This window comes from Euleptes europaea, chromosome 18, assembly GCF_029931775.1.
Source record: "Euleptes europaea isolate rEulEur1 chromosome 18, rEulEur1.hap1, whole genome shotgun sequence".
In the NCBI taxonomy this organism is placed as follows: domain Eukaryota; kingdom Metazoa; phylum Chordata; class Lepidosauria; order Squamata; family Sphaerodactylidae; genus Euleptes; species Euleptes europaea.
Genome location: NC_079329.1, coordinates 7,455,757 through 7,470,157, shown reverse-complemented (window position 1 = coordinate 7,470,157; position 14,401 = coordinate 7,455,757). Strand labels below are relative to the sequence as shown.

At 47.2% G+C, this 14,401-nt stretch overlaps 1 protein-coding gene across 1 annotated transcript in view; it reads left to right on the top strand.

Moving 5' to 3' along the window:
- The window catches only part of ADCY4 (adenylate cyclase 4), a 31,213-nt gene extending 18,436 nt beyond the window's left edge, over window positions 1-12,777 (top strand). The window contains exons 16-25 of the mRNA XM_056863176.1: window positions 1,473-1,610; window positions 2,478-2,585; window positions 2,706-2,890; window positions 4,985-5,069; window positions 5,467-5,625; window positions 6,118-6,264; window positions 6,987-7,094; window positions 10,573-10,687; window positions 11,725-11,849; window positions 12,625-12,777. Coding sequence (XP_056719154.1) covers window positions 1,473-1,610; window positions 2,478-2,585; window positions 2,706-2,890; window positions 4,985-5,069; window positions 5,467-5,625; window positions 6,118-6,264; window positions 6,987-7,094; window positions 10,573-10,687; window positions 11,725-11,849; window positions 12,625-12,777 — 1,323 coding nt within the window. The remainder of the gene's footprint in view (window positions 1-1,472; window positions 1,611-2,477; window positions 2,586-2,705; window positions 2,891-4,984; window positions 5,070-5,466; window positions 5,626-6,117; window positions 6,265-6,986; window positions 7,095-10,572; window positions 10,688-11,724; window positions 11,850-12,624) is intronic.
- The last annotated feature ends 1,624 nt before the right edge of the window (window positions 12,778-14,401 follow it).

The window sequence follows — 14,401 nt, the reverse complement described above, 5'->3', positions numbered from 1 at the left end:
GTCATCTCCTGCTCATCTCTAGATGTCAATCCCAGAACGGGAGTGGTGCCTGGAACACACATATACATAAAGTACCACCGATGCACTGAATATAATGGTTTATGTGGTTTCAAAAACATGATTTCCAACAAATGATTCAAGTTATGCAACAAAACAATTTATATATATATTTTATGAAGCTAATACAATTAGCAAAACAAGGATAAGATTTGCAAAACTTTTTAAACTTGCATAGATTGTTGCAACTTGTATAAATTGTTTTGTTGCATAACTTGAATCATTTGTTGGAAATCACGTTTTTGAAACCACATAAAGCATTATATTCAGTGCATCAGTGGTACTGTATGTTTTTGTGCATCTCTAGATGTCAGGAACCTCTTTTCACTTGGTGGGCACACCTGTGACGAAATTTGGTGGTTGCGGAGCCCGGAGGATTGGGTCACCACTGCAGGAAACCTCATTGGGCCCCAGATAATGGGAGATATTTGCATAAAGGGAAGCGAAAATGCTTCATCACATTCTCCTCGTGGGGCCCCGAGACAAGAATTAACTTTCCCCTCCCACAAGACGGTAGGCAGAGGCAAAGAGGTCGGGAGAGGAATGCTCGGGTAAGGTCAGAGAGAGCTCAAAACCTCCTTCGTACCTGTGCTTTACATTTCTGTCTCCTGCTTTATATGATTATGATCGTACTGCTCGATTGTTGTGAACAAGTCTATGGTTTTGCCTAGAGTGGCTCCCAATGGAAGCCTTCGCGCCTGGAACTCCTTGCCACTTTATAAAGGAGGAACTGCATAACAATATTGAATGCCTGTGGCCCAATTAGGGGGATTACTGCCATCATGTCTACTGATATCATTACATCCAAGATACGATGGTCTCCCCACCCCTGTCAAGTCACAACTGACTTATGGCGACCCCGTAGGGTTTTCAAGGCAAGAGATGTCAGGAGGTGGTTTGCTGTTGCCTGCCTCCACATCAGGACCCTGGTATTCCTTGGTATTTGGTATCCCAAATACTAACCAGGGTCAGGGCTGAGAGTGTGTGACTGGCCCAAGGTCACCCAGCAAGCCTCCACGGCGCATGTGGGGATTTGAACCTGGGTTTCCCATGTCCTAGTCTGATCCCTTAACAACTGCACCACACTTTCTCTACCATGGAGGACCAAAGGTGGCTTCCAACGTTCTCTGTTTCTCTTATTTTATCCTTACAACAACCTGCTGAGATGGGTTAGGCTGAGAGAGAGAGAGAAAGAAAGAGAGGGAGAGTCGCCGGCCTAAGGTCACCCAGTGAGTTTCCATGGTGCGAGTGGGGATTTGAACCTGGGTTTCCCAGGAACTGACACCCTAACCACTACACCACACTGGCTCTCAAGATACGAGAGCAGCAACTAATAAAGTTACAAGAATGCTGATAATGATAATTGGGCTGAACCAGGCACTGCTGTCTCTTTCCTCACCCCGTTTCCACATCAGAAGTGCTTCCTGAAGGGTCCAAAGGCCCTGTACTGGGTCCCGTCCATCTCTGCTACAGTCTGCACCCAGCCGTGGCTCCGCGTCTCCCTGGGGATCATCACTATCCTTGTCGTCCTCACCATGGCGGTGCTGAATTTGGTATGTCACGAGGGGACGGTGGAGAGAATTGGGGCTGGGAAGAGAAAATGGCAATGCAAGCGGCCTTCAATTTCATACGGAAGAAAATTCACAGTGGGTAGCCGTGTTAGTCTGTCTGCAGTAGTAGAAAAGAGCAAGAGTCCAGTAGCACCTTAAAGACTAACAAAAATATTTCCTGGCAGGGTATGAATTTTCGTGAGCCACAGCTCACTTCTTCAGATACAGCTAGAATGTGAATCCATCTGTCTTTAAGTAGAGGAGAGTGAATTCAGATAAGCATTAGTATGTAAATGTTAACAGTATGTAAATGTGAATAGCAGGCGTGATGGGATTAGGTGTGGTATTACCAATCATTACCAATGCTGATTTCTCCACACCCATCTCTCCCCTGGACATCACAGACTCTTCTGCATACAACACCTAATCCCATCATGCCCGCTATTCACATTTACATACTGTTAACATTTACATACTAAAGCTTGTCTGAATTCACTCTCCTCTACTTAAAGACAGATGGATTCACATTCTAGCTGTATCTGAAGAAGTGAGCGGTGGCTCACGAAAGCTCATCCCCTGCCAGAAAATATTTTTGTTAGTCTTTAAGGTGCTACTGGACTCTTGCTCTTTTATAATACGGAAGAAAGGCAGTTAATAAATGTTCTACATTAATAAATAACCTCTGGGCTCAGAGGAGCACACCAGATTCTCCGCTGGTGGACTTCACATAAGGGTGTAGCTGGCCACTTCCAGAGACAAGATGGTGGACCAGGCGACCCTAGTCCAGCAGGGGTTATGCATTTATCTACCTGTGCCTCCCCACACCTCACGACCCCTTCTAAAACCATCTCTCCTGTTGCTAATCCTCAGTTCTTCATGCCAGATCCCTGGTGCTCTTTGCCACTTCAAAATCCTGCCATGGCGGGCACGAACGTCACGCGAGAGCTCGTTCCAATGAACTCCCTCTTCAGTGTGCCAGTAAGCATGCCGGGTTGAGTTGGTTTGGGGTTCTTTGTCACGTGCTGAGGGAACATGAGGGTTTTTTTTTTAACCCCCGGTTTCCTTTCTTCCTCCGGCCCGGCTCTCTTCTACCACCAGTATTACATATACTGCTGCATCCTGGGATTCCTCTCGTGCTCTCTCTTCCTGCACATGAACTTTGAGCTCAAGCTGACGATGCTGACGCTCTGTCTGGTGGTCTACAACGTGCTGTTCCTTCACACCCATTCGTGGCTCTCCGACTGCTTCGTCTCACGCCTCTACCCTAACCAGACGGCTCTCAGGTAACTATGAATGAATGATTTTATTATTAATAAAATCCCTCCGGAATGAATGATTTAATTATTACGGCAATAGCCAGATAAGATGCAGACCTTGTCAGTAAAACCGATTACATAATAAAAATCTCTATATACAAAATGCAGATTAAAATTAAATCAATTAAAAATCACCTTGTTCACATAGGCACATATCAATTAAAAATCACTAATACCCTTCTCCGAGCGGATTTTAATAGCCGCAGAGCAATACTTGGCTACTTGCAAAGATTGCTGGGAGTCTCCCTTCCATAAGAGGAATTTAATTTTCTCTTCCTCTGAACTGGCTTCAGTTGTGCTAATAAGAGGTAGAATTAGCTTCTGACGAATTCCCTCATAGTAGATACATCTAAACAGAGCATGACTAGTGCTTTCCATTTCACCTAACTCCCAAGGGCATGCCCACTCAGATCTTGCTAACTTCTTGTACTAACTAGCCCTCATGGAATCCACAACTTTCTGGCAATTTGAAAGCATCAACTGAGTGATAGGTAGGGTTGCCGACCTCCACATGAAGCCTGCTGGGTGACCTTGGGCCAGTCACAGTTAGGGTTGCCAACCTCCAGGTACTAGCTGGAGATCTCCTGCTCGTACAACTGATCTCCAGCTGATAGAGATCAGTTCACCTGGACAAAATGGCTGCTTTGGCCATTGGACTCTATGGCATTGAAGTCCCTCCCCTCTATGGTTGCCAACTTCCAGGTAGTAGCTGGAGATCTCCTGCTATGACAACTGATCTCCAGCCGATAGAGATCAGTTTCCCTGGAGTAAATGGCCGTTTTGGCAAATGGACTCTATGGCATTGAAGTCTCTCCCCAAACACCACCCTTTTCAGGCTCCGCCCCAAAACCCTCCCACCGGTGGCAAAGAGGGACCTGGCAACCCTAGTGTTAGCGTAACGTCTGAGTGTGTCCTATGTGCAGACACAAGCAACACTTTTAAAAGGCGTCCCTGTAATTGGGACTTTTGAATTAGAGGTGAGTGTCTTCGAGTCTTGGAGCAAGCATGCTGGGGCCAAAGTAGGGTTGCCAGGTCCCTCTTCGCTACCAGCAGGAGTTTGGGGGCGGAGCCTGAGGAGGGCGGGGTTTGGGGAGGGACTTCAATGCCATAGAGTCTAATTGCCAAGGCAGCCATTTTCTCCAGGTGAACTGATCTCTATCAGCTGGAGATCAGTTGTCATAGAAGGAGATCTCCAGCTACTACCTGGAAGTTGTCAAAAATAAACAGCACTATGGCCTTAACCTAGTAATTGAAGGTCCTACTTAATCTCAATGTATATTCTGCAGTGAGGTTACAGTATATAAATCATCATTTTAATTTCCAACGTACCACAAAATATTAAACAGGTTATACATTACACACAAAAATCCTAATCCTATCTAACTATGAACCTCAAGTATATTAGAACAATCGTGCCAAGAGGTTATTTGATGCCCAACTGCATAGCCGCATTTTGCGCCCGGCTTCCCTAGCCACGTTTTTTGTGGATTTAAAGGGACAGTCGACGTTCCAAGTTTTAAACCAAAGTGCAGCTTGTTAAACGACACAATCCATCAACCAATGTGTTTGTCAAGTTGTTATTATTCCGAGACAGGACCTGGTTAATCCTATTTCAAAAATGATCTTCTTCCGTCACATTCAAGAAATTAACCGGTAAGGATCACTGTTACGCTGTTGCAGGAAATAGCTCAAATGACATCCATGCGCCCAGTCATAAGACACATTTCTGCAGACTTGTGGTTCTCTGTGAATCAACCTTCCATGTCGGGCAAAAGAGCTGTTTTTGACAACTCATATATTTTACAGCACGATTGCATTTTGCATTTAACTACCCTGAAGTTGGCAACCCTTGGCTGAAGTCTTCAATGTTTCTAATAGAAAACCCTTTTTGGGGCCTGATAGACAATGCAAAGATGAATGTGGCTGATCTACATAATCAGCAAACAGTCTGCATAATTTGGAAATTGGGTGACCCATATTTGTGCTGAGAGCAACCTTGTGGATTCTGTTGGAGGAGGACCCATGAGGGATGTTTTCTTCTCTTTCGTTCCCCGTCTGTAGGCCTGGAGTGCTGAAAGAGCCCAAGATGATGGGAGCCATCTCTTTCTTTGTCTTCTTCTTCACGCTTTTGGCTTTAGCCAGGCAGGTAAATCGGTTTTCGATTCTGTGACCGGGGTTGCTAACAAAAAGGGCAGAAGCACATGTCCAACCGTTTCAATTTCCCCAGTAGCGCAAGGACATAAACACTCCTGAAGTGGTACACCATGGTACCTTTGACCTTTCAGACAGAACAGAATAAAAATGTCACCCTCCAATTGAATATATAGATTTCTTATCTCAGCCCTTCAAGAAATCTGTGTTTGGGGCTAGAGAGATTTATGATCAACTGTGAAATAATGTGACTACTATTATATTAAAAACAATAGGAGATGTATGCTTCAGGAGAAGAGTCAATTGAAGCCAAATTGGGTAATATTGCCTAGTAATGGGAGGGAGAAGAAATGGATCTTGTGTATTATTATTGCTCTTCTCCTTTTTCTCAGAATGAGTATTATTGCCGCCTGGATTTCCTCTGGAAAAAGAAGTTCAAGAAAGAGCGCGAGGAGATTGAAACAATGGAGAATCTCAACCGCGTCTTGCTGGAGAATGTGCTTCCGGCCCATGTTGCTCAGCTGTTCATTGGCCAGAACCTACGCAATGAGGTGAGCCCTGAAGCTTAATGGCTGCCAGCGTGGCGTAGTGGTTAAGAGCAGCGGACTCTAATCTGGAGAACCGGGTTTGATTCCCCGCTCCTCCACATGAGCGGCCAACTCTAATCTGGTGAACCGGGTTCGATTCCCCTCTCCTCCACATGAAGGCTGCTGAGTGACCTTGGGCTAGTCACAGTTCTCTTAGAGCTCTCTCAGCCCCACCTACCTCACAAGTTGTCTATTGTGGGGAGGGAAGGCAATTGTAAGCTGGTTTGAGACTCCTGAACCGTAGAGAAAGTCAGGGTATAAAAACCAACTCTTGTTCTTGTTCTTGTTCTATTCTTCTTGTTCTTCTTGTTCTTCTTGCTCTTCTTCTTCAAAAATAAAAACAACCCAATCTTTGGGGTTTCCAAACATGGACTTCCTCAGTATGGAATGATATGTGCTGTCCCATGCACACCGTCCTGATCATCTCTCTCCCTCCCCCCTTTTTTTTGCTAGCAGGATCTGTACCATCAGTCTTGTGAGTGTGCCTGTGTGCTTTTCGCCTCCATCCCTGACTTCAAAGAGTTCTACTCGGAATCCAACGTCAACCGAGAAGGCCTGGAGTGCCTGAGACTTCTCAATGAGATCATTGCTGACTTTGATGAGGTACTGGGAGGCAGAGGGGTCGGGGAGGCCTTCCCTCTGTACTCTGCAGAGGTACTCCACATTCAAAGTCAGCATATTTTAGCTTACCAGTTGCTGTCGCGGAGCTGTCTGTCAAAACTGTGACATCTGAGAACTGACCTTTCTGTAGGGTTGCCAATTTCCAGGTAGTAGCTGGAGATCTCCTGCTGTTACAACTGATCTCCAGCCGATAGAGATCCATTCCCCTGGAGAAAATGGCTGCTTTGGCAATTGGACTCTATGGCATTGAAGTCCCTCCCCTCCCCAAACCCTGCCCTCCTCAGGCCCTGCCCCAGAAACCTTCCACCGGTGGCAAAGAGGGACCTGGCAACCCTACCTTTCTCTGTCACTAGGGTTGCCAGCCCCGGGTTGGGAAATACCTGGAGATTGTGGGGGCAGAGCCTGAGGGGGGTGGGGTTTGGAGAGGGGAGGGAATTCAATGCCATAGTGTCCAGTTGCCAAAGCGGCCATTTTTCTCCAGGGGAGCTGATCTCTGTCGGCTGGAGATCTGTTGAATTAGCAGGAGATCTCCTGCTACTACCTGGCAGTTGGCAACCCTAGCACAGAGACATAGGGAAGGAGACGGTTCTTCAAATAATGTTGGAGACAAATGATGGGCTGGATGGGATTTTTTTCCTGCTTTGATCCAGAAATGTTGCTCTGCTGTTCTTAGTTGCTGGTCTGTCTCGTTTCTGTTTCAACAGCTGCTCCTGAAGCCCAAATTTAGTGGCGTGGAGAAGATCAAAACCATCGGCAGCACTTACATGGCAGCGACTGGCTTAAACATGGCGGCTGGCCAGGACAGCCAGCAGGTGAGGCCTTCTTGCCCAATCCAGGATTGCCAAGTGTCCGGTGGTGACTGGTAAAATACCGCCAGTCCACCGGGCTACCAGCTGACCAGCTGAGGGCCGGCGGGCACCGCGTTCATGCGCACACACACAACAAACCTACGTCGCTTCCGGGTTTACCCAGAAGCGACGTGGACGCTCTAGCAAATTCAAGCGAAACTCTATGGATCCCATAGAGTTTCGGCCAAGATTGATAGAGCATCCACATCACTTCCGAGTAAACCGGAAGTGACATAGACGCGCGGGTACGCTGTGCCAGGTGCACACGCACACCGCACGCTCCAAAAAAACCTCCCGCCCATGGACCAGCAGGACCTGGTAAGCCTACTTCAATCCCAAATTCCCTTGTGGAACTAAGCCCCTGGTATTGAAGTGCCTGGCTGTCTCAGAGTCCAATGAACAGACAGCAAGGAGGAGGTTAAGTTCAACAGCAAACAGTTCTTTATTTAGCTAAACACCGAGCTGGGTGAGAACCACAGATAAGGCACAGGGTTACTCACAAAGGAACAAAGCATGGGATAGATCCTTTATACCTTAGGATTGGGGGGGAAGTACATTGCCCTACAAGGAAACATTTCGTATTACAAAAGAACCAATACACATTAGGTATCTACTAGTAGTTAATTAGCAGAGCCTATTAGTGTAGCCCGAAGGTGTCACTTCGGAAAGTGCTTGATCTTGTGAGCAAGGAAACAGAAACTACATTCCTAAGGTTAGAGATAATTCAAAGACAGCTTTCTCTCTACTGGTGAGAGGCAATACCAGGCAGAGTATGATTTATTGGCTCAAAGGCCTTTGGATGCCAACTTCCCTAAAGCTTCTATGTGTGTGCATATGAGTACATAGTGTTTTATACCAGCCCTTATATCTGGGCACTACAGTATCCTGATACTATTGGGTGCCTGTCTGTGGCAGCAGCACCGGGCCACTTGCGTTGGTGCAAGCATGTTCCCAACAAACACCGGGCCTTGCAGAATACCCACATTTCTCAAACTGTTCCACGGGTCCACTTACAGGAGCCCTTAGCACACATTTTTCATGTTTTAAATCTCAGATTTGCTGGTAGAATTCAACCAGGAAGTAGGTGTGGTATATAGGGTTGCCAGCTCTGGGTTGGGAAATACCTGGAGATCTGGGGGGGGGGGGGAGGGAGCCTGAGGTGGGTGGGGTTTGGGGAGAGGAGGGACTTCAATAGGGTTGCCAATCTCCAGGTACTAAAAAAAGGCACTAATGGCATATATGAACATCAAGTAATATTCAATGAAATAGTTACTAAATCATTTATGAGAACAATGCAAAACTGCAAGGCAATGTAAATAATACAAGCAAAGCACAATCTTTCCAAAGGGAAATGAAATAAAACACAATGTCAGAACAGTAATGGTAACAGTATATAACATTCAAGAGAATAGAGACACTGTGAATGAAAATAGTCTTATCATGAATGTAGATAAGTTTTCATAAATCCAAAAGCCAGGAAATATGGGATTCCGGTATTAGTCCCCATTTCGCGTCATGCTTTTTCAATTTCTGGCTAATTTCTGGTTTCTGGCAGCTTTTATAGTGAGAGTTACATTACTTGATGTTCATATATGCCATTAGTGCCTTTTTTTAGTCACTTTCACTTTTTGGCACGAGTCCTCCTTTTTGAAAACCTCCAGGTACTAGCTGGTGATCTCCTGGCATTACAACTGATCTCCAGCCAATAGAGATCAGTTCACCTGGAGAAAATGGCCGCTTTGCCAATTGGACTCTGCGGCATCAATGTCCCTCCCCTCCCTAAGCCCCACCCTCCTCAGGCTCTGCCCCAAAATCTCCAGGTATTCCCAACCCGGAGCTGGGCAACCCTAGCGCCCATGGGAACCCCTGATCTATAAGAACAGGGATACAATTCAACACTGGGTCGAAGAAGGGGACATCTGAGTAAAACAACCAATTTATCTGTCTAAATTTTTGATATGTTTGGGTGACAGCCTAACCAACGAAGGTAGGTTTGATTTCTTTTGCTTATAGTTGTTATCTGAGCTCTCAGTTTCCATTAGGGGGTTGTTGTAGGAGGACAGGATGACGCCTAGTGACCTTCTCTGCTTCCCCCTCACTTTGCATGATTCATTCACTTTGATATATCAGATATTTTCCCCACATTTCCTTTAAAGAGCTCCAGATAGTGTACACATTCTCCCTTCCTCTCTTTGAGAACCGCAACAACACACTGAAGTAGATTCAGCGGATAGAGCCATCAGTTGTCCTAAGATCACCTGGTGGGCTTAATGGTAGATTCAGGGTTTGAACCCACATCTGGTCCTAATCTAATACACTACCAATTTCAGCATGCCAGCTCTTCAACCACAGAAGTTTCAAAATGAGATTACAACGTGAGAGTACTGAACCCGAGTTCATTCACAAATTCAAAACAATGGATACCCCAGGCCCGAAGAGAGAAATAGCATTCTTATCTCTGTGTGTTTATGTGTGCGTGTGCTGTCAAGTCACAGCTGATTTATGGGGGTCCCATAGGGTTTTCAAAGCAAGAGACATTTTGGAGGTGCTTTGCCCTCACCTGCCTCTGTGTGGACTGAAAGGGTTCTGAGAGAACTGTGACTGGCCCAAGATCACCCAGCAGGCTTCATGTGGAGCAGTGGGGAAACTAACCCGGTTCTCCAGATTAGAGTCTGCTGCTTTTAACTGCCACACCATTCTGTCTTATCTCACTAAAAAAAAAGGTAAAGGTCCCCTGTGCAAGCACCGGGTCATTCCTGACCCATGGGGTGACGTCACATCCCGACGTTTACGAAGTAGACTTTGTTTAGGGGTGGTTTGCCAGTGCCTTCCCCAGTTGTCTACACCTTACCTCCAGCAAGCTGGGTACTCATTTTACCGAGCTCGGAACGATGGAAGGCTGAGTCGACCTTGAGCCGGCTACCTGAAACCAACTTCCGTCGGGATCGAATTCAGGTCATAAGCAGAGCTTGGACTGCAGTACTGCAGCTTACCACTCTGCACCACGGGGCTCCTCTTATCTTACTACAGATGCTAATTATCTGCCCCTAAGCATTTCTAAGCTCCCTCCTGCCCTAATCAAGCTGGCTGCATTTTGCCTTGTACCTTTGCATCTCGGCTCCCTTCTTTGCTGCACCCTTCCCACCTTCTAACTGGGATACAAGGGATCTCGATGCCTAATTGTATTCTCGAAAGCTCATACCCTGACAATTTTGATGGTTGCCACTGGACTCGAATCTAGCTCTCCCACCAGCTGATGACGATGCAGTGGCACCGTATAAAGTTGTACGGCATTTAGGCAATTTAGCATCCAAAATCTGGCTTATATTAGTAGTTCTCTTTTTTCCCTTGGCATAGACGAGTATGTCTCTTTTTTTTTGTCGTTAATTTTTGCCCTCTGTTGGTTTGCGCTGATGCGTGCATCGGTGGGCGGTCCCTACAGGATGCGGAGAGGAGCTACACCCACTTGGGAATCATGGTGGAGTTCGCCATGGCTTTGGCAGCCAAGCTGGACATCATCAACAAGCACTCTTTCAATAGTTTCAAGCTTCGTGTGGGTGAGTAGGCGTAAAAGCCAAAGGTGTGAGCTAAGGACTCCCTGATTAGTTAAATGGTGGAACTCCCTGCCCCAGGATGTGGCGATGGCTGCCAACTTGGAAGGCTTGATGAATAGGGTTGCCAACCTCCAGGTACTATCTGGAGATCTCCTGCTATTACAACTGATCTCCAGCCGATACAGATCAGTTCCCCTGGAGAAAATGGCCGCTTTGGCAATTGGACTCCCCTCCCCAAACCCCGCCCTCCTGAGGCTCCACCCCAAAAATCTCCCACCAGTGGCGAAGAGGGACCTGGGAATCCTATTGATGAGGGGAGTGGACATGTTCATGGAGGATACGGCTATCCATGGCTATTAGCCAAAATGAATACTAGTCATGATGCATACCTATTCTCTCCATGTTCAGAGGAGCATGCTGAAGATATTAGGTGCTATGGAACACAGGCAGGACAATGCTGCTGCAGTTGTCTTGTTTGGGGGCTTCCTAGAGGCCCCTGGTTGGTTTCTGTGTGAACAGACTGCTGGACTTGATGGGCCTTGGTCTGATCCAGCAGGGCTTTTCTTATGTTCCTATGGAGGATGGGGCTATCCAGGGCTACTAGTCAAAATGGATACTAGTCATGATGCATACCTATTCTCTCCAGGATCAGAGGAGCATGCTGGTTACATTAGGTGCTGTGGAACACAGGCAGGATAATGCTGCTGCAGCCATCTTGTTTGTGTGCTTCCTGGAGGCACCTGGTCGGCCACTGTGTGAACAGATTGCTGGACTTGATGGGCCTTGGCCTGATCCAACAGGGCTTTCCTTATGTTCTTATGATTTAAATCTTACTTTAGCCATGGTCTTTTATGCATGGCAGTTTCACTCGCTGTCACCCCACCGATGACTTTGGGTCTTTGCGTTGACTATGCATGCTGTTTCCAACCGTCGGAGGTCACCTTGCTCTTCCCCTGCGTTTCCCCGTGGTTTCCCCCCTGCATTTTGAGGGAACTGTTTCATTTTGAATTTGAAAACGAATCTGAAAATATATTTTCCAGGGATAAACCACGGGCCAGTTGTGGCTGGGGTGATTGGAGCTCAGAAACCCCAATACGATATATGGGGGAACACGGTGAATGTGGCCAGCCGGATGGAAAGCACCGGGGTGCTGGGGAAGATACAGGTAGGGTCCTTTAAAATACTTCTCTGACCAGACACATTGGTTTCTATACAGCCTTTCCCCAGGAGTTCCATTTCTGGATCCTCTGACTGGATTTGGGATTTCCCTGGTGGAAAGTGCTATCAAGCTGACCTATAGCAAGCTTGTAGGGTTTTCAGAGATGAACAATGGTGGTTGTCCATTGTTTGCCTCTTCATAGCCACCCTGGACTTACTTGGTGGTCTCCCATTCAAGTATTAACCAGGGCCAACTATGCTTAAAGGTATAGTGCTGGAAGATGGGACCCCCAGGTTGGATGGCACTCAATCTGCTACTGGGATAGAACAGAGGACAAGTATGAGTAGCGCTGTTCTTAATGATGCGATTGGACTAAAGCCAAAAGGACGTTCAGTGGTTGACATGAATAGATGCAAAAGGAAAGTCCGAAGCTGTTCAACACATACCCAACAATAGATGGGTTGACTCAATAAAGGAAGCCACAGCCTTCAATTTGCAAGATCTGAACAAGGCTGTCAAAGACAGGACATTTTGGAGGACTTTCATTCATAGGGTCGCCATGAGTCAGAAGCGACTTGACGGCACTTAACACACACACACACAACTATGCTTAGCTTCCGAGATCTGACAAAATAGGGCTAGCCTGGGCCATGCAGGTCAGGACAAGTATTAAAATAAGGGTCTTATAAATATGACCCTGTTTCTACCTGTGGAAGGATGCCAATCCCTCCGCCACTCAGTTTATCAGCAAGCCAGGAATTAATCTGTCTTCTTCTTGTAGGTCACAGAAGAAACAGCCAAGGCCTTGGAGACTGTGGGATATTCTTGTTCCCTTCGTGGGATTATAAAGGTGAAGGGCAAAGGTCAATTAAGAACCTACTTTGTCTGTACAGAGACTGCTCGTTCTGGCCCGCAAGCTCCTCTGCTGAGCTGAGTTTCCTGGGGATGAAACCCTGACAAACAATAGATTCTTGAGGAACCGCTGCAGTACTTTCCTCCTGCCACTTGGGGCAGGAGGGAGGCTCGACCCTGATGGACCTCTCTAGTGCTTGAGTTCATACAAGTCTTTGTGCTCCAGACCTGATTCGTGAGCTGCCAAAAGGACTCTGCCTGCAAGAATGGACTGAATGCAGAAGGTGGCCTTGGGGGCGTTGGGGAAGAGATCTGTGGGCTTGCCCCACCCATAAAACTGTGTGAGTGAGAGGGAAACCACTTTCAATTAATTTGTTTATTCTAAGAGAGGCCCCCGCTTCTGCTCCACTACAAGTAGTAGCCGATGTCCCTCCAGGTATTCTGGATGGACCTTGCCTCTGCACCACCTACCCAAGGAACTTCAGGGGTGCTAAGCAGGGCTTTGTTTTGGCCCAGAAGGGCTCCTCAATCAAGATTCCCACTTGAGTCTTGCTTGATCCTACTCAGAAGGATGCCTGTCCACTCAACCGTGGTTCCTCTAAGCAGCCCTACTTGACAACCCTCGTTGCCTCTTCAGTAAGGCCGCTTACTTCTGTCACATCATCCTCCGCAGCTGTATCATGATGCCTGCACCCCTTCCATTCTCATCTACTGGCCTACTGTGCCATGGCGACTTGGAATCTTCACAAGTTCTTCAACTCTAGAAAGAAGAGTTAGGTAGAGCTGGGCATTCTTTGTGTGATGTTACCTGCAGCCAACACATGTCCTATATTGAACATGGAGTAGGGGTCTCTGAGGGTGTGAGGGGGAGGTAGTTGTGAATTTCCTGCATGGTACAGAGGGTTGGACTAGATGACCCTGGTGGTCCCTTCCAACTCCATGATACCCCCCCCTTGACCGAAGAAGAGTACACTCCTTCTATCTAGGATGGTTGTCCTCTTCCACCGAGCGCGCAGTTTTGGGAGGGATGCACACGGAACGGTGAGGGAGGGAGGAGACACCCACCTAGCCAGCCAGATCAGCCGCATCAACCCTGGCAATTAATGGGGTGACAGATGTTGCAACTGATTCTATGGATGAACAAAAAGAAGAGTTGGTTTTTATGTGCCAACTTTCTCTACCACTTAAGGGAGACTCAAACCAGCTTACAATCAGTTTACAATCTCTTTCCCTTCCCCTCCCCACAACAGACACCCTGTGAGGTAGGTGGGGCTGAGAGAGCTCTAACAGAGCTGTAACTTGCCCAAGGTCACCCAGCTGGCTTTGTGTGTAGGAGTGGGGAAACCAACCCGGTTCACCAGATTAGCCTCTGCCGCTCTTGTGGAGGAGTGGGGAATCAAACCCAGTTCTCCAGATCAGAGTCCACCGTTCCAAACCTCCGCTCTTAACCACTACACCACGCTGGCTCTCAAGATATTTTGGGAGACTGTAGTGAGTCTTAAGATGGCGCTGCCCTGGCGAAGTGTAAGCTTTTGGCACTGTCGAGGGATTGGTTAGTTTGGTAGTTCACCCACAACATCCGTTTGGTTTGGGCTGGGTATTGGTGTGCCTGGGAGCGCAAAGCACGAAACTGTTGCTTCCTGAGACTTTTTCTATCTAGGCCAGTTCCTCCCTCATTTGATTGTGGTTTGAGAGTTGGCAGTCCC